Below are 19971 nucleotides of genomic sequence, written 5' to 3' on the forward strand. Positions count from 1 at the left end.
ACTAGTCCTATTATGTAACGGTGAGGTTTGTCACGTTTCACATTACAAATATCTTTATATTTGTAAAGACAATTTCATTCCTTCCTGAAAATAATTTTTTTATTAGCTTTATAGCCTATTTGATCAAGAATAGCTATGGGGACATTGGGGAGCTAAAAGGAGTTGATTCTGAAAAATTGAGTTGTTTTGGCCAAAAAGGGAAAAATATTTTTGAGTAGTACCAGAAGTCATTTTTTTTATGTTGTTGAGAAGCTACAAATTAAAGCCTCTCTCAGAAACAGAAACTGAAAATTAATTATTTCAAAAAGAAGTCTTATTACTATTTTTTTATTTACAAAAACTACCGTTATTAGTGTTAAAAGAGAATTTCGTTGTAAAACGTTGTTTATTCTCCCTCTTCAGTCTTCACCAAGACTTTTATTTCCTCTGCTTTCCCAATCCCCAACTCTTTATTATTGCAAAGCTTCCCAAAATAAGGCATATGTTTATTAAATAAACTTAACTAAAGTACGTAATAGAAAATAATGAAAACCATTTTCTTCTTAGAAAATTGTAAGGTAATAAAAATTATTAAAACTGTTTTTCTTATCTTAAGATAATATTAATTGTCAATTAAATATCACTTTTTTTTTTTTTTTTGGTAATTTGACACTTAAAAACAAATTTTGAAAAGATTGTCCAAATGTAATATGACGCTTAAAAATACTTTTCAAATGAAATGACCAAAGAAGGAGCCTTCTTACTTTTATTTTAGGGTTATTTTTATTTAATGCTGCAAAGGCAACATAAGTTTTCCAAAAAAAAAAAAAAGCCCATCAAACCCTTGTCTCTAAGACTCTAACATAGAAGAGAACTCCCAAGAAGTGGGTTTTCAATTTTTTGGACTGCCAAGAAGCCATGGGAGAGAGGAAAGTTTTGAACCCATTAGACATTCCAATGCGAAGATAGACAATGAATCGACATATGAAAATACGCATAATGCTACCTATGACTATTCGTTGTGCTACTCGTGCTACTTACCTCTACAAGGGCACCAAATTTAAATCCCTGATGGAGAACATCATTGGCGAGACCTATTTGGGAATAAAAATCTTCAGATTCTATCTCAACTGCACTAATTGCTCTGCCCAAATTACCTATAAGACTAATCCTAAAGATTCAGATTATATTGTCGAGTCTGGTGCAATTTGGGCGGATAAACAAAAAGAAATTATAGGTGGTGATGCAATCAAGTCAGTGGAAAATAGAAACCTGGAATCGGAGAGAGTAATGGATATTGTAGTTGCTTCACATGAATTGAAACAATTGAAGTCAAGACAAGCAAATTTGAATGCTTGAAGTTTTTTTTTTTTTTTTTTTTTTTTTTTTTTTGGTAAATGACCTATTTAATTCAGTATTTTGTTTCCAGGAATTTTCATGCTCAACATATACAAATATGTACTGTATTACGAAACGCTAATTTCTGGTTGACTTGTTCTATTACAGCTTGTTTTGATTAGGAGTGTGCATATTTCGGGTAAAACCTATAACTCGAATGGAAAAATGTTGTGTTGATTTATGTTATCAATGTTCTCTGAATGTAGAATTACACACTTTTGGAGCAAGGTTTTCTCCAAAAATTCAGAAGAGTGGTCCAAGAGTATCAACTAGCCATCATCACAACTTAGTGGAGTAAATACAAGTCACAGCTAGCAAAATAGACATTATGCCAATTCAAATGAACAATCAGTATGTGGTCTTTCTTGTTATATTGATTTAAACAAGGCTTAATGCATATGTGGCCCCTAAACTTGCCCCCTTTTTTCATTTTGACATCTCAACTAAGTGTTGTTTCTATTGAACCTCTAAACTTGACCCCAACTGTGTCTATCAAACACAATTTGACTTACATATATATGATGAGTTTCATTTTTTTTTAGCCTTGCGCGTGAACGTCAATCGCATCCTATGTAGAAAATTCAACCAATTAAAACCCCGCCCATTTTAATTATACACATCAGATATTAAGTTTTGGTTTTTTATTTTTCAGTTTTAGTTTCCAATTTTAATTTCTTATTTTTTTTCCAACTTTGTTATTTGATTGGTTTAAGTGGTGGTTCTTCACTTGTATAACACAGTAGCACACTTCTTCCTATCTGATGTGAATAATTAAAATGGGTGGGGTGTTTTAATTGGTTGAATTTTTCACGCGGGATGCGATTGATATTCACGTGCAAGGCTAAAAAAATAAAACTCACCATATATGTTATGTAAGTTAGATTTTGCTTGATAGATATACTTGAAGCCAAGTTCAGGAGTTCAATAGGAATAACACTTAGTTGAGGTGTCAAAATGAAAAAAAAAAAAAAAATAAGATAAGTTTAGGGGGCCACATACAGTGGCGGAGCCACGTGGTTAAGAGTGTCAACCGACACCCTTTTTCGGAGAAAAATTACATTCATGTGTAGTTAGGTAAAAATATTTTTTATGTATATATATATTACATATTGACACCTCTTGACTTCTTCGTAGATTTACTTTTTTATATTTTGATACCCCTTAATAAAAATTCTGGTTCCACCACTGGTCACATATGCATTAAGCCTTTAAACAATCATAGGTGGTTGATAAAAGAATTTAGAATATTACTCTCTCGTCCCAAATTTATATGATGTAGTTTGATTGAGCACAGAGTTTGAGAAATAAAAGAAGACTTTTGAATCTTGTGGTCTAAAACAAGCCAAAGATATGTGTGTGATTATAAATAATCTCTTCAAGCTTAAAAGGTAAAGTTTAAAGTTAAATTATTATCAAAATAAAAAAACGTGTCACTCTTTTTGGGACTGGTTAAAAAGGAAAATGCGTGGACAAAGGGAGTACCAGTGATTTCATTGCTTATGGGGACCGGAACTTTGAAGTGGTTGTATTTGGCAGTTTATGCTAAATATGGTAATGGAATTCTGAATGTGATGAAATCTTCTTGGTGCTGAAAAATAAAATATGTTGACTTTGTTAAACATTTCAATTCTTAGCTAACGTTATCTGTTACGGGTATCTCTCTCTCTCTCTCTCTTTTTTTTTTTTTTTTTTTTTTTTTTTGTGGTTTTGGTGGGGATGGGGGGTTGGGGGATAAGGCTGTTACTGAATCTCTTTCTTTGATTTTGACTAATACTTAGGTGAAGGGCAAAATTAATTTGTATATATCTTAACTTTTACAAGGTATTCAATAACACTTTTAGGCAAAGGCTAAAATCTAATAGGAGTAGCAAATCCTGATTGTTCCAAAGGAATAAGAAAGATGGAGGTGTTCAACACAAATGAAGTTCAGGTTCCAAGTGAAGCAAAGTATGACAGAAAGGCTGAACTAGAAGCCTTTGATGAGACGAAAGCCGGTGTTAAGGGACTAGTGGATGCAGGTGTCACCAAAGTACCTCGAATTTTTGTTCAACCATCAAAGAGTGAAGATTCAACAATTCATGACAGCAACAAGAAATTCAGTTTTCCAATAATTGATCTTGAAGGCATCAAGGAAGATCCGATCAAGCGAAAGAAGATAGTCCAGGAAGTCGGTCATGCATCCGAGACTTGGGGTTTCTTTCAAGTGATCAATCATGGGATTCCTAATCATGTTCTGGATGAAATGAAAGACGGGGTTATCAGGTTTTTTGAGCAAGATACTGAGGTGAAGAAGCAGTGGTATACGCGAGACTTCACAAAAGAGTTTATGTTTAACAGCAATTTTGATCTGTTTGGAGCACCAGTAACCAACTGGAGGGATACTTTTAGTGCCACCGTAGCTCCTATACCTCCAAATCCTCAAGAATTACCTTCTGTCTGCAGGTATTTCATGGTCAATATAGGCAAGTCACCAATTTTAATGATATTTCACTATAACGGCCAAGTAATTTTTTGACGGATTTTTCATGTTATGTTATATTATTTCTATAACATCATTTCGCTATAGCAGCAAAAAATACATACAGATAAATGACGCCGTTATAGAGAGGTTTGACTTTATTATGTCTTTGTTTGCTTATTGTGCATCTGTTATAGGGATATTCTCCTTGAGTACACAAACCAAGTGATGAAATTAGGTGATACTCTATTTGAACTACTTTCTGAGGCCATTGGCCTCGAACCAAACCACTTCAAGGATATAGGTTGTGCCGAGGGGCTTATGGCGTTAGGCCATTATTACCCAGCATGCCCACAACCCGAACTTACTCTAGGCACCAGTAAGCATGCTGACAATGACTTCCTCACCGTGCTTCTCCAAGATAATATAGGCGGCCTCCAAGTCCTACATCAGAACCATTGGGTAGATGTTCCCCCTACTTCCGGAGCTCTCGTGGTCAATATGGGAGATATTCTACAGGTAAGTGTTACATTTAGCACATCTCTGTATCAAAAACATACTTGTCTTATCACTTATGTTATGTAGATTGATATTTTTTACTCAAATCATTTTCAGCTTATATCAAATGACAAGTTAAAAAGTGTTGATCATAGAGTACTGGCAAATAAGGTTGGTCCAAGGGTATCGTTGGCATGCTTCTTCATGTCAAATTTTGTGCCAACACAAAGGATGTATGGACCTATCAAGGAGTTGATATCGGAACACAATCCTCCAAAGTACAGAGAAACGACGATTAAGGAGTTCACAACTTATTTCAATAACAAAGGGCTGGATGGAACATCCACTCTGTTGCATTTTAGACTTTAGACTAAATAGTTCAGCAATTATTCACAGGTAAGGGGTGTGTTGAAGTAGCTGTGGAAATGATAGTTATTGTATCAAATAAGGTTTGTGTACAACTATATATGTCAAACTATGTATGCTCATTTTTCAACCATCAATAAATTCTACTCAGAGTAAGTAATCTTCATGATTATACTTACAAGGACTTCTTGAATTATTTGACTGAATTAGAGAAACTCAATGAGATGTACAAGTCATAGTAGTTGATAATAGTATTAAGAAAGGAGCAGAATCACCATTTTTTTTAATGACAAAAAAGGAGCAGAATCAGCTAAAACACCATAAATGGGGGGAAAAAAAATAGAAAAATCCAAGGCTTTAGCAGAGTGTAGATCTCATGATTCTAAAGCATAATCTTTAATTTCTTTTTAGGTGGAGATCCATTTTTTTTTTTTTTTTTTAGTGTGATGCATTTGTCTTTCAAGCTTAAATATCTTTATTTATTCATTTTTGGAATCATTAGATATGACAAAATCAATGTCTTTGTCGATTTTTCTATTTGTTTTAGTCTGATTGGTAATTCAGACACATTCAGTGATGTTGTATCTAAACCTCCTTCGCCGGAAAATTACATTGAGTTTTGCCGAAAAATTACATTGAGTATAATTTTATTATTTTTTGTATATGTACAGTAGTTGTTATATCCCCTTACTTCGTGTGTTTACATTTTGATAATTTGAATTACATCTATTAAAATCCTGACTCCGCCACTGTTATCCTCGATAAAGTGATCCAGTACTGCAGAGATGACTGTCCAGATACCTTCAAGGCTTCAACTTCATCATTTCAAAAGGATTATCTTTTTATTTTTTATTTTTTTGGGTAAATAAACGATGTTATTACCCTTTTAAAAGAATTACAGCAAGGGAAAAAAAGACTAAACACATCCTCAGTCAGAAACTTAGTAGTAGCATCCTATGAAAAGATGTACATCAACCAGGTGATTTTTTGGAAGATCTTTCCTCCTATTATAAGTAGATAATCCTCATCATTGGGAGTGAATATTGGTCTAATTTGTACAGTGCTAAGTGCTAACATATTCATTCTATTTTTATATTCACCATCATTGTGAATTATTATTAGTATGTTGGTCCTGGTATGCATTACATATTTAATATCATACTCATGCCTGATTTTGAGATGTCCAGTTCTAGTTGAAACTAATTGGGTTCTTAATCATCATGCTAATCCCACAAGTAGTAGTACACCTTTTTCTTGAAGATGAACCATCCTTCAAATCCTAAATATGGTCTAAACTCTCTAGCTACAAGATCCTGGACATCTAATTTTTCTGTTTATGCAGGGTAAACCTATGTAATCATTTCGCTTATTACTGAACTCCGATTTTCAAGTTCTAAGTTGGCACATAAATTAATTGACACGTTCAAATTCAACAATTGAAATGTTCTAGTCATGTTTTCTGTGGTAAAAGATCAACTAAAGTTCTCTAAACATTTTTACTAATTGTACAGTCTTGACAAGTTAAGTAGTAATGAAGGAATCGTTGCTTGTGCTCAATCATTCAATTTGCACTGCTTTATAAAATTCTATGTATCATTTTCTTTAGTGCAAAGAGTCTAAATTCTACAACTAAACCTTTCATTATTCCAACTTAATCATGTTCAATCATCGGATATTGAATTTACACCGCTGCAAAAGATGGTTTCCTGTTGTCTCTCGCTTTTCCTTCTTGAATTCACCAACACAACAATATATGGTATACTCCATTTGTCTCAATTTATATGACGGTGTTTGACTGGGTATATAGTTTATGGAAAAAAAATGAAGACTTTTGAAACTTGTGGTTTAAAACAAAGTCATTGATACTCCCTCCGCTTCATAATGAGTGGTGTTTTTAGCTTATTCAGACCCCTTAAAAAATTGCTCATTCCAAGAAAATTAGGAGTGTTTTTATTAACTTACCCCTAATCAAATGCCTAGAAAAAGAAAAACTATTTAATGATTCTTGATTATGTAAATAAGGGTAATTTTAGAAGCATAAAATCAATTTCTTCTTGAAATCCTAAAGCACCACTTATTTTGAAACAAAATGAAAATCCTAAAACATCATTTATTTAAAAATGGGGGGAGTATTTGTTTAACTATAAATCATGTCATTAAGGGTCAAATAAGAAGTTAAAATATAAATTACTTTTAAATAAGGAAGTATGACATTTTTTCTAAAAAAACTAAAAAAGAAAGTATGACAAATAAATTACTCCCTACGTCCCAATTTATGTGATATAGTTTGACTAGGCACAAAGTTTAAGAAAGAATGTAAACTTATAAAACTTGTGGTCTAAAACAAACCATAAATAGTTGTGTGGCTGTAAATCATTTCATTAAGGGTAAAAGGGGATGTTTTAAATTTAATTATTTCTAAATATATAAATGCATCATTGTTTTTGGAATGACTAAAAATAAAAGTGTATCACATAAATTGGACAGAGGGACGGAGGAAGTACTAGTATTTAGCCCAAATTACCAAGTGTCTATCTTAACTTAGTTACAACGTCGTCTCAATTCCAAACTAAGTTGGTGTTAGAATTGATAATGAATTAACTAATTTTACATTGTCGGTCATCCTAATGCAGCTCTCCTCTTTTATCCGAACTTGGAGCCAGTAATATGATCAAACTCACACCAGAGTTATCTTGAGTTATTACAACACTAGACTAAAAACTGATTTCTTTTTTACCCTTTAGACATCCATTTTGTCCCCTTGTATACAATGTCACACATTTTTTTTTTTTTTTTTTGGGAAATAATGGATTCTTAGATCTTAGAGTAACAAAAAGAAACCAGATGATGTTCAGCCCAGCAGCTCCAGTGACTAGATTACTTCAGCCACCAGTTAATTATGAGGCAAAAGAGAACAAAGCTAAGCCAATTACACATACGAACACACATAACTCACACAAGCAGTAGGAATTAAGTAACAGGCTGTTCATTTTTTGAATGCAATAAAAACAGGCGGCAAGCAATATAAATTAGTGTGTGAAAAATGTGCTGCAAAAAGAATTAATGGGCAAAGTCATTCGGTACCTATGCTGGTGATCGAGAGGTTATAGTAGTCGGTAACATAATTGAAACGCGGGTCAGCTAGCAGCGAAGCTAGGATTTACTAAGATAATTCAAAATATAAAGAATTAAAGTCACGAAGAAGCTAAGATATTCAACATCTTTCGTATGTATAAGGAAACAAATTGGCCCCTACGCCTTTTTCCTCCTTCTTTGCGCAAGCTCACTCAGACACCACCTTTATTTTAAAAAACACATAAAATGCTGAAGAAGCAGTCAAAGGGGACAATGCCATCAGGTAATGTTTCTGGTCCCATGAGAATATGTCTTGTCTGCAAAGCGTGACATAACATAAGGATTGGAATACCTGAAGGGAGGGCTCTCCAACATACCATAAATATGTTGAACTTCTCTTTAAACATTATGCTCTTTTATGGGTCCGCTTTACAAAGGGTGTATTTTTTCTTTTTTCTAATAATTCAATTCCCAGCTTTTTTGGTTTCATAATCAACAATTACCATGAATTTGTTTCATTATACTCTACTTTGTTTTAAAGAAATGCAATCTCATCATGTTTCACTATCATAACATGAAGGATTATCAATGATTACTCTAGGTCACACATTTAGGGGTCGTTTGGTATGTTGTACTAATCAAAATAGTGCCTGTATTAAAATTTAGTCCATCCAATACAATGTTTGGTTACTCAATTCAATTTAATCATACCTAATACATGGATTACTTATACACCTTACCCATATATCACAGTTAGTACCCTCAAAGCCATTGCCTTTCAAGGGGGCTTATCTAAGTGCCTAGGAGGAAATCAAGGGATTACTTATACCCGAGGTTTAACTATACCTGGATAAGACCCCTAAAATGACTAAACTACCCCTCAAACCCTTTTCCCAATTACATGAAATAGAAAATCCCACAAATATTCAAGGATATAATGGCAAAGAAGATTTTGTACAGTTTTAAACCAAACACAAGCTTAGATTATACATTGTATATCTAATTTTTAATACAATGAACCAAACACTTGATAAAGAATAATTCCAGCATTACAATTCCTGCATTACTAATACCTGCATTACCTGTCTTCGTACCAAACAACCCCTTAATTCAAAAGATCTCTGCAAGAAGCAGAAGACAGAGAATAAAAGAGGGTAAAAGAGTAACAAACGATACAGTATTTTGCACTTCACACCAAAAAAAAAAAAAATACAAATAAATCATTAAAAAGGTATACATTAAACTGTTTTGTCTTAGCCCTGCTTTTTCCTTTTCTTTTCTTTATTCTTGCTGTGAATTTTCTTTTTGTCTTGCAGTAGCAACCCGAAATGTCCTGTTGGTTATCTTAACTTTTCATTATCATTTATCTGACATCTCGTATGGCAAGTTGGGTTGGGATGATTTTTTTGTGAGAATAGTTCATTGCAATAACTTTTTGGATTTTTTCATGTTTCCTTTTCTGATCAAAGCAGAACCCTTTTTTCCTTTTCTCATTATTTGGTTAAGGGGGTTTCGACTTTCATTTGATTCCTAGTCCTTTGAAGAAGCATGTATAATAAAATTGCAAATATTAACACTTAATGTAGGAAATTCGAATCCTTAATCTGAATAGACTTGAATTTCAACAATAATAAGCAAGAATTGACCTGAATCTCAAGTTAATGAACAGGAATAGAAAATTGGTAACGCAAGTAAATAAGGAATACATGTGATAATTACCTATAATGAAAGAAACTGTCAATTTTGAGTGATTTTCTATTTGTATTTGACAAAGCAAGGTAAGTTAGTTAACGGAAGGACATAGCGAGGTTGAAATGGGGTAAAGTATGCGACAGGTGCCCCTTAAACAATAGCCTTGAGTATCATTACAAGATCTCTTCGATGGGGTCCATCTATCACAGTCTATATTGCATTATTGTTTTTGAATCCTTACTTGATCATGAGAACAAGAGAAATTGCAGTTCCAAATCCACATGATCAACCAATTTTCAAAGAGCGTACAAGTTTCGGAGACCCTTTTGGGTAAAAATAATAGGAGTACTATATTTTAATTACAGTCGAAATGTGGAATGTAGAATAGAGTAATTGTAACAATTGGATTGAGTGAATTATCGAGTTTGTAAAGGGCTTCTCCCAAAGCCATGTGAAAAAACAGCTTTTCTTCATCTTCTTGGTATAAAGCGACCACGCCCCTTTGCCTTGCAATCATTCGGTCTACTTTCCTACAATTCCCATCTATATTCTCTCCTTTTTGTAAAATTAATCACTAAACATAAATTAATAACCTTGAAACAAAAAAAAGCGAGTATAACATGCTAGAATCGATCAAATTAGACAGAACGTATACAAAACTTTACCGTATAAATAAAATACAAGTTAACAACAATACACACTTCATAGAAAAGAAGAGTGAAGTTAGCTCAGACCACCTTCTAGGAAACTCTCAAAGACAACATGCAAGGCTAGTAGACCTAACTTGTTCTCTTGTTCATGTAACATGTTAGGAGTTAGGTCATATGGTTTATTGAGAAGCGACTTAGACTTTTTACAAATTTTGTTGCGCTAGTTGCCTAGTTTGACATTAATCAAACCTTTTTGTCTTTCTTTTCTGATAATTCTATGTATCAGACAGTTCCTCCTTTCTTTCTGAGTTCTAAAAAATTGTTTTGCTTCGATAAAATGTGAAGTTGAGAAGATATTTAAGCCAATTCCTACTTAAAAGTAGAAAGAAATAAAAGGAATTTTTTTTTTGTGTGTTTTCGAGTGTTATTGGGATTTAAATCCTTTCTAGGAAAGGATTAGACGTAGTAGTATAAATACATGCTAGCTAGGATTTATTAAGTAGGACAGGACATAGAACCTAAGAGTATTCAATCTTGTAACTTACTTTCTCCCTTGATATTAATAAAAGTGCCGGCCGTTCTCCGTAGACTAGGATCACATCGATCCAAACTACTTTAATTATTGTATTTTTATCGTTTCCACGCTAACAATTGATATCAAAACCTACGGGTCGTGAGATCTAGGAGACGAGGAGACTATGGCATCTACGAAGTTTGAGGTAGCGAATTTTGATGGGCAAAGTAATAACTTCAAAATCTTAAAGATCAAGATCATGGCGTTGTTACGGAGAGAAGGATCAGTCTATGCTTTGGACGACTCGTATCCCGAAAATACGAAAGAGGCCGAGAAGCAGAAGATTGAGATGGATGTGTTTAGCGCAATTCAATTATCCTTATCAGACAGCGTGTTATGTGAAGTCAGTACCGAGAAAACAGTTGCGAGTTTGTGGAAGAAACTTGAAGATCTATACCAGAAGAAATTAGTAACAACTAGAATGTTGTTAAGCCAGCGTTTACATACCTTCAAGATGAAGACAGATACAACTTTACAGGATCATCTTGATGCTTTTAATTAATTGGCTAGGGATCTTAATCATGATGATATTAAAGTGGGAGATTAGGAACGAGCGTGCACTCTGCTGTTTTCATTATCACCGACATACAAAGACGTAGTTAATTCAATGATGTACAGTAAGGAGGTGATCACGTTACAGATGGTAAGACATGCGTTGAATTCGGATGAATTAAGGAATCATATCAATAATGGTGAGAAAGAGGACCATGGTGAGGGCTTGACGGTTAGAGGTCGCTTAAGCTAAGGAGGGAGAGGCAAATCAGTAGCTAGGTCAAAGTCTAGGAAAAGGGTGAGTAGGAAGGATGCTGAATATTGGAGTTATCATCAAAAGGGTCACTTTGAGAGGGATTGCCCGAATAAAAAGATTGATAAAACAACAGCCAGTGCATCTACGGTTCAGGTAGCTCAGACATCTGGAGAAGATTACGTGCTAACTGCTTCAACAGATGACATTCAGACACATAAGTGGATTTTAGATTCAACTTGTACCTTTCACATATGCTTCATAAAAGATTGATTTACTAGCTACAAGCAGACGAGTGGGACTGTACTTATGGGTAACGATGCATTATGTGAAATAGCATGTATTGGTTCAGCCTTTTACGGTGTCATGACGGCATCATAAGAACATTATCTAATGTTCGACATATTCGTGATATGAAAAAGAATCTGATCTCTCTTGGTACTCTTGATAAGCTCGGATATAAGCATGCGGATGAAGGTGGAATCTGCAAGGTCACCAAGGATTCTCTGGTCATGTTAAAGGCCAAACTAGAGGGTGGTCTTTATGTACTTATGGGCGGCACCATTCTAGGTACTGCGAATGCTGCAACCTCACAGTTATTAGATGATGACAAGGCTAAGATGTGGCATATGAGATTAGGTCGCGTGAGCGAGAGGGGGTTGGAAATTTTGAGCAACCGAAACCTTTTGAAAGTTGAGAAGATTAGTACACTTGATTTTTGTGAGCATGGTGTCCTTGGAAAGTAGAAACGAGTCAGCTTTAGGACGGGCAAGCACAAAATCGAAAGGGTACTTGACTACATTCATTCAGATTTATGGAGTCCATCCCAGGTTCCATCTAAGGGTGGAAAGAGGTATCTTTTTACTTTCATTGATGATTTTTCAAGAAAGGTTTGGATATACTTCTTAAAGGATAAAAGTGATGTCTTTGAGAATTTCAAAAACTGGAAGACATTAATTGAAAATCAGTGTGACATAAAGATTAAGTGTCTTCGAACAGATAATGGCTTGGAGTTTTACAATGAAGAATTTGACAATTTCTACAAGATTCATGGTGTATTGAGACATAAAACTGTTAGGCATACACCACAAAAAATGGAGTAGCGAAAGGATGAATCGCTCTTCTTGAGAAAGCATATATATGCTCTCTAATGCCAATGTGCCTAAGGAGTTCTGGGCGGAAGCAGTAAATACTGCTTGTTATGTTGTTAATCGTTCTCCAACATCGGGGATTGACTTCAAAACTCCAATCGAGGTATGGTCAGGTAAATCGTCTGATTACTCATACCTAAGAACCTTTGGATGTCCCGCATATTATTATGTAAGTGCTAGAAAACTAGAACCTAGAGCTCGAAAAGGTTTATTTATGGGATATCTTTGAAGGGGTAAAAGGATATAGAATATGAAGTTTAGATCCTCTTAAGTTTGTAACCAGTAGAGATGTTACTTTTGATGAGGCCTCTATGCTTGATCTTAGAAAGACTTCTATTGAGTTTGCAGGACAGAAAGTTCTTACAACAGAAACGGTGGAGGAAAATGTGAAACTCACCGAGCATGAGGATTAAGTAATTCAGGTGGAGTCAGATAATGAAAAATCTCACACAGTAGTACCTGAAGGTGAACTATACATTATAGCTACTGGAAGGGACAAACGAACTCCTAAGCCTAATCCAAAATATTATCCTCAGCCTTTGCAAGCTAATCTTGTGGCCTATCCATTAGTTGTCGAGGAGGAAATAAAGGATCTGGAACCCTCAAGCTATACAGAAGCTACTATATATGGTGAAGCTGATCAATGGCGTTTACCCATGACCGAAGAGATGGAGTCTCTGCACAAAAACCAGACATGGGATTTGGTGAGTCTACCAAAGGGGAAGAGAACTGTTGGTTGCAAATGGGTCTTCAGAAAAAAAGATGGCATTCCGGGTGTAGAAGATGCTAGATACAAAGCAAGATTGGTTGCTAAGGGCTTTTGTCAGAAGGAGAGAATCGACTACAATGAGATTTTCTCACCAGTCGTGAACGTAACTCGGTCGTTTGTCACTAGCTTTGGTTGCCCATTATGACTTGAAGCTTCGTCGAACGATGTCAAGACCGCATTCTTACATGGTGAACTTGAAGAGGTGATCTTCATGAATCAGCCTGAACCTTATTGAAGGAAAAGAAGACCAGTTTGTCAATTGAAAAAATCTTTGTATGGTTTAAAACAGTCACCATGATAGTAGTACAAGAGATTTGATGCGTTCATGATTATTAAAGGTTTCTCGAGAAGTGCTTTTGATACCTGCGTGTATCACATGACCGTATTTGGTAATTCAAATATTTATTTACTGTTATATGTTGATGATATGCCTATTGTTGCTAATAGTATGACAGAGATAAATGATTTGAAGAAACTGGTAAGTAAGGAGTTTGACATGAAAGATTTAAGTGAAGCTAAGAACATCCTTGGAATGGAGATTCACAAAAAAGAACAGTGAGGTACATCTCTCACAGAGAAAGTATATTGAGAAGGTAGTTCAGAGGTTTGGCATGAATAAATGTAAACCCGTTACTTTACCGTTAGCACAACAATTCAGACTTTTTTCTTTGATGGGCACAATGATAAAGGAAGAGGTGGACTACATGTCAAAAGTTCCTTATTCTAGTGCAGTTGGTAGCATTATGCATGCTATGGTTTGCACTCAACCTGATATTGCTCAAGCAATGAGTGTGGTAAGTTGATTCATGTCTAATCCATGTAAGACACATTTTTTTTTTTGGGTAAATAAGAATTTTATTCCCAAAAAAGTGGATGTTCAGTACAAAACAATAAGGACTGAGATATGGAAATAAGTCCCATAACTTCAGCCAGCATCAACAACTAAATTTAAACAACTAAAACACGGCATCCAAGTCTAACCACTACTTTCCCCTAAACATGGCAATCAGCAAGGGTAAAAATTAAACTTTTTCAACCAATCTGCAACATGTGGCTTCTGTTGTCCTCGTAGATGTACCTCCTGGATAATATGTTTAGCTAAGCTGTCCACGGTTTGCTCTTTGTGCTAGAACACTCTTAGGTTTCGTTCCCTCCATACGTGATAAACAGCAGCAGCAAATGTCATCCTGTATACCTCATCCCTTGCACCTCTCCCTCTTGCATTTTTAACAGCCCAAGCAATTTCATCTTCCTACCTCCAATTATTTCTATGAATTCCTTGCCATCGCAGCAGCTTCAACCACAGTTGTCCAGTGGCAGAACAAGCAAAAAATAGATGTGAGTCACTTTCAGGTACTAGATCGCATAGGGGGCAGACCTGCGTAGTAGTAACACCCCAACTACTCAGTCTATCTCTGGTGTATAAGTTACCATGAGCAGCTATTCTGAGTATAAAAACCCACTTAGGCAGTCCCATATTGTTGCAGACCATTCGCCTCCACGTGACTTTTGGGAACTCCTCTCTGATTTTCAAGTAAAATTGTTTTGTATGGAAACAGTTCATCTGGGGAATATCGAAAAGTGTGTAGCCAGCTTCCAAGAAGTACTTCCCTGCTTTCATTAGTTTTTGCATGATCCATGAAGCTTGCTTTGGTATATCTTCCAAGAGGTTCCTGCTTGTCCCATAATAGCAATGTATCCATCGAACCCAAAGTTTGTCTTTCTTTTGACACAAATTCCACAGAAGTTTACTAATTGCTGCTTTATTCCATGCAGTGATATCCAAAATATTTAGCCCTCCTGCAGTCTCAGGTTGACACACTTTACTCCATGCTAGCAATGCCTTCTTTGAGATTTCAGTCCTACCAGTCCATAAGAAACTTCTACAAGTTGCTACAATACTTTTGATGACTTTCTTGGGTAGAACAAATACTTGAGCCCAAAAGACTTGAATAGAGAAAAGAACAGATTTAATAAGTTGAGCTCTACCAGCATAAGATAAGAATTTTGTGGTCCAGGACTTGATTCTATTTAGGATCTTATTTAGGAGAGGCTGGCATTGAATATAAGACACTCTTTTAGTACAAAGTGGCACTCCCAAGTATCTAAAAGGGAGTTCCCCTTTTGAAAACCCCAGAGTTCCCAATATTTCCTGCTCTTCTTCACTAGTCATACCACCACAATAGACTGAACTCTTTGAGAAATTCGCCACAAGACCAGAAACTTTGGAAAAGCACTGAAACCTCTCAAATAGGAGTTGTACTAACCCAATATCTCCTCTACAGAACAATAATAAATCATCAGCAAATCCCAGGTGAATCAGATTCAACCTCTCACATTTCGGGTGAAAGTTGAAATCCGAATTTCTCCCCACTTGTTTCAACACTCTACTTAGGTATTCCATAACCATAACAAACAGAAAAGGAGACATGGGGTCCCCTTGCCTTAGACCTTTTTTTGCTTCAAATGGTAAGGATGGTTTCCCATTAATAATGATAGAGTAGGACACTGTTCTTATGCAAGTTATGATCCAGCCAATGAATTTGCTAGGGAAGTTTAATCCTACTAGAACTTGTTCTAGAAAGCTCCACTCTACTGAGTCGTATGTCTTTTGCATGTCAATCTTTAACATACATCTAGGAGACAACCCTCTCCTACGATACCCCTTCACTAGTTCATGACTCAAGAGGATGTTATCAGTTATGACCCTCCCTGGGACAAACGCTGACTGGCTACAATCTATAAGGCAATCCATAACAGTTCCAGTCTTTTTGTGATCACTTTGGAAATCAACTTATACAACATCGCACAACATGATATGGGTCTGAATTCTTTAATAGAGGAGGGAGATTGTACCTTAGGGATCAATGTGACCGTGGTACAGTTGATAGCTTTATACATCCAGGTTGTCTGAAAGAACTGTATTACTGCTTCAGAGACATCAGCACCAATAACAGGCCAGGCTTTCTTGAAAAAACAAGCATTGAAGCCATCACATCCTAGAGCTTTCAGGTCTGCTATATCCTTCAAAGCAAGCACTATTTCATTTTGTGTAACTGGGGCAATAAGGGCCGCTTTTTTTTATCTCTATTCAAGATGGGACCATCAGCTATAATGCTAGGGTCAATAGTCGGCAGTTGATCAGAACATGTGCCCAACAGTTTCTTATAGAACCCAATTACCTCTGTCTCGATGCCACTCTCGGTGGACACAACATCCCCAAACTCATTTGTTAACCTTCTAATACAGTTCTGAGAAATTCTATTCTTTAGACATGTATGAAAGTAGGCAGAATTTGTGTCCCCCAATTTCAACCATTGCACTCTTGACTTTTGCCTAAGTATGCTTTCTTGAACCATCACCCATTTCTCCAAGGAGAGCTTAATTTCTCTTTCGGACTCATACAATGTTGGATTAGTATAACACTGTCGTAGTTGTCCTATATTGCACTTAGTTGTTCCCTGGATCTCTGAATTTTCTGCTCCACATTGGAGAATTCATGAGCATTTGGCCTCTTCATACCATCCTTCATAATTTTGAATTTGTTCCAGACCATTACCATATGTCTACCTGACACTGGGGTTGACCATACTAGTTGTACTACATCCAAAAAATCCTTATGTGTTGCTAAATGGTTGAGGAACCTGAAAGGTTTTGCATTCCTCCTTTGATCGCTAGTAATAGCAACACTCATCATTGAGTGATCTGAGAAGTAAGGATCTGTAGCTTCAGCCACCAGGTGTGGCCATTGGTTCATTCAAGTAGGATTAACAAGAGCTCCATCTATCCTACTATGTCTATGGGAATTGGTCCATGTATAAGTTCTACCCACAGTCTGCATCACAGTGAGGTTAGTTTGTTCTAACAGGTTTTCAAAATCAGCTACCTCAAAGTCCTGTACTGGATTACCTCCAATTCTATCATCATGGTAAAGTACATCATTGAAATCCCCCATCACAAGCCAGGGATTCATGAAATTAGCCTCCAAACTCTGAATATTTTGCCACAAACTTTTCCTATCATCCACTGTGTGGAGTCCATACACTGCTGTAAACTCCACTTTGGTGCCACTACTACTCTCAGTAATGCATCAATGTATCATTTGATTTGAACAGCATATCACATTAACATCCACCCTAGACTGATCCCAAACTAACCAAATTCTGCCTCTCCCATCATTCTCATAGTTGCCCTGCCACTTCCAATTAGGGAATACTGTAGTTATTATGCTAGGTGCCTTATTCTTTACTACTCTATGCTCAGTAATGGTTAACACGACTACTTTCTCTTTATTGATAACCCTTTTCATCTCCTTTTGCTTATAAAGCTTATTGAATCCCCTAACGTTCCACGCTGCAACTTTTATTTGGACTGATAGTGACGATCAGGTGGTCTACCACCTCTACTTGTACTACCCTGGTTCACCCCCATCTTGTTAAAAGCTGCTTCAAAGTATTCTTTGAAAAGTAGTATCCCTCAGTGAAGTGAATTCATTAGCAGTGCTCACACCAACTGGTTCTCAGGAACTGAAATCACTTCCAGCTGGTTCTCAGGAGCTGAAATTATTTGGCTTTTACCTGCTGAATTCCCTTGCACCTGTATCCAACCCTCAGTGTTGTTCTTCTCTTGCACCTCAGGTTGTTTTTGACCAGCTGGCTGCTCAGTATCTCTCCCTTGCCATTTTTGTGTCATCTTCCTAGGTGCAGCCTTGGTTTGTCTAGGTGGTGCCTTCTTAGGTACAATAACTGGACATATGTGTCCAATTTGACAACAAGTAGGACAGTACTGGGGCCACCATTCATAATCCACCGACTGCTAAAACACTTTCCCATTCTCGTTCAGCACCTTAACTGATACTGGCAATGGAATGGTAATGTCCATTTCGATCAACACCCTTGCGTATGAAATCCTCTCCATCTTTGATGTGCAGTCATCTGCACACAAAAGGGTCCCTAATCCATTAGCAAGCCTACAATGGTATGGTCTTCAAGATCTCATCACCAAAACTGAAGTTAGGACTCCATGGCTTTACAATCACCGACTTACTATTGATCATGTGAGGTCCCGACATCATTATTTGATCTCTATCTCCACTACAATGGAATTTTATCACAAAATACCCATCATTATGATAATAGATGGCCGGTTTCACCTCATAATTCCCTTGACTCAGTAGGAATCTGTTTACAGCACCAATTGTAGGAGACGCACCCACGACATAGAGAATCAAAGCATCCTTCCAATTAGCAGTTTGTTTCGCAACTTCTACCTTATCAAATTTAATGTGTTTGACACCATCCTTAATAACTGGAGGAATAAATTTCGGCGTTGTACCTTTTGATGCCATTGTAGACCCAGTGAAAAGATTCGCCCAATTTCTCTCTGCCACAGGTATTGCAATAGCAGGAGGTTTTGGTGTCGCATCAAGTTTTTCCAGTACAGTACCAGGGGCCTGCAATTGCGGTGCTACAGGGTTAGGGTTCCCGTTCCTTGTTGTCTTTGAACTTGTATTTTCCTTCGTTTCTGTCTGGTGACCCTGTTGTTTCGAAGAGTTTGGAGGGGTAATCATAACCCCCAATCGAGCCATCTCCGCCTGAGCTTGGCTCACCGTAGTCGTACTAGGGCTCGCCAAAACAGATGCCATTACCTGAATCAACTCCTTTGCTTCAGTGAGTTCCTTATTTGCTATCTCATCTTCTTTAGTGTTATTGTTTCGATCCCCTTTCGCCAGTTGAATCTCAGCTGGGAGTTATTTCTGAGTCTTCCTCTGCCTGTCCTTCGCTATGCCGGCGACGGCGACCGTTGTTTCACCACAGACGACGCCTAGGTCAAGTCGCAAGAGCTAGAGAGAGAAAGTAGAAAGAAAGTCTATCCCAGTCCAATATTACAGGGAAAAAAACCTCGTGTAAGACACATTAGGAAGCAATTAAGTGGATATTGAGATATCTTAAAGGTTCTTCGAATGTTGGTCTAACTTTTTGCAGGATGATAAATGAAGGCTTCTCGGTCCTTGGTTATGTGGACTTTGATTTTGCAGGTGATTTTGCAGAAGGAGATCAACAACGGGCTATATTTTTACTCTTACAAGTAGTGCCATAAGTTGGAAGGCAACCCTCCCGTCTCTAGTTACTTTGTCCACAACAGAAGCTGAATATATGGCAGCAGAAGCAGTAAAGGAGGCTATATGGTTAAAAGGCTTGGTGTCAGAATTGAGTAGGGTTCAACATGAACCAACTATAAAATGTGATAGCCAGAGTGTTATTCACTTGATAAAAAATCAGAGATTTCATGATCGCACCAAACACATTGATATCAAATTCCATTTTATTCGTGATCTTTGTTGAACAAGGCACAGTTAAGGTCTTGAAGGTTGACAAAAAGGACAACGCAGCGGATATATTGACCAAGGTTGTTCCTCTTGTCAAGCTCAGTCATTATATGAATTTGGCAGGAGTTCGCATCAACTGATGCGTCAGGATGGAGAACGGTAGGGCAAGGTAGAGCTAGTAGTATGTCCAAGGTTTCAGTTAGTGTCTCTTGTTTCCTACACGAAGTTAGCTCATGTAGGCTTAGAGACATTGGACTGAATGACGTTCACATGGAAGCTCGAAATTCA

At 36.6% G+C, this 19971-nt stretch overlaps 3 protein-coding genes across 3 annotated transcripts; 2 read left to right on the forward strand and 1 right to left on the reverse strand.

Annotated features, from left to right (window-relative positions):
• The first annotated feature begins 987 nt into the window (after positions 1-987).
• LOC132048722 (uncharacterized) lies at positions 988-1338 on the forward strand. Its single transcript, XM_059439415.1, has one exon. It carries the CDS (start codon positions 988-990, stop codon positions 1336-1338), a length of 351 nt encoding a protein of 116 aa, XP_059295398.1.
• A 1533-nt stretch (positions 1339-2871) lies between these two features.
• Positions 2872-4880, forward strand: LOC132049889 (1-aminocyclopropane-1-carboxylate oxidase homolog 1-like). The gene is made up of 4 exons (XM_059440859.1): positions 2872-3030; positions 3199-3819; positions 4033-4354; positions 4451-4880. Exons 2-4 carry the CDS (start codon positions 3278-3280, stop codon positions 4700-4702), a joined length of 1116 nt encoding a protein of 371 aa, XP_059296842.1. The 5' UTR covers positions 2872-3030; positions 3199-3277; the 3' UTR covers positions 4703-4880.
• A 9727-nt stretch (positions 4881-14607) lies between these two features.
• LOC132048723 (uncharacterized) lies at positions 14608-17112 on the reverse strand. The gene is made up of 4 exons (XM_059439416.1): positions 16926-17112; positions 16538-16833; positions 16212-16379; positions 14608-16122 (listed from the first exon to the last, which is right to left on the reverse strand). Exons 1-4 carry the CDS (start codon positions 17110-17112, stop codon positions 14608-14610), a joined length of 2166 nt encoding a protein of 721 aa, XP_059295399.1.
• Between the last annotated feature and the right edge of the window lie 2859 nt (positions 17113-19971).

This window comes from Lycium ferocissimum, chromosome 3 (assembly GCF_029784015.1).
Source record: "Lycium ferocissimum isolate CSIRO_LF1 chromosome 3, AGI_CSIRO_Lferr_CH_V1, whole genome shotgun sequence".
Lineage (NCBI taxonomy): Eukaryota > Viridiplantae > Streptophyta > Magnoliopsida > Solanales > Solanaceae > Lycium > Lycium ferocissimum.

Excerpts from the sequence above, each read along its gene's own strand:
- LOC132048723 (XM_059439416.1), bottom strand. The coding sequence starts at position 17,112 with ATGAACCAATGGCCACACCTGGTGGCTGAAGCTACAGATCCTTACTTC. Across the intron at positions 16,380-16,537 it reads AGAGTGGCATCGAGACAGAG|GATATAGCAGACCTGAAAGC; the intron begins GTAATTGGGTTC and ends CTTGCTTTGAAG. Across the intron at positions 16,123-16,211 it reads CGGTCACATTGATCCCTAAG|ACTGGAACTGTTATGGATTG; the intron begins GTACAATCTCCC and ends GATCACAAAAAG.
- LOC132049889 (XM_059440859.1), top strand. The coding sequence starts at position 3,278 with ATGGAGGTGTTCAACACAAATGAAGTTCAGGTTCCAAGTGAAGCAAAG. Across the intron at positions 3,820-4,032 it reads GAATTACCTTCTGTCTGCAG|GGATATTCTCCTTGAGTACA; the intron begins GTATTTCATGGT and ends CATCTGTTATAG. Across the intron at positions 4,355-4,450 it reads ATATGGGAGATATTCTACAG|CTTATATCAAATGACAAGTT; the intron begins GTAAGTGTTACA and ends AATCATTTTCAG.
- LOC132048722 (XM_059439415.1), top strand. The coding sequence starts at position 988 with ATGACTATTCGTTGTGCTACTCGTGCTACTTACCTCTACAAGGGCACC.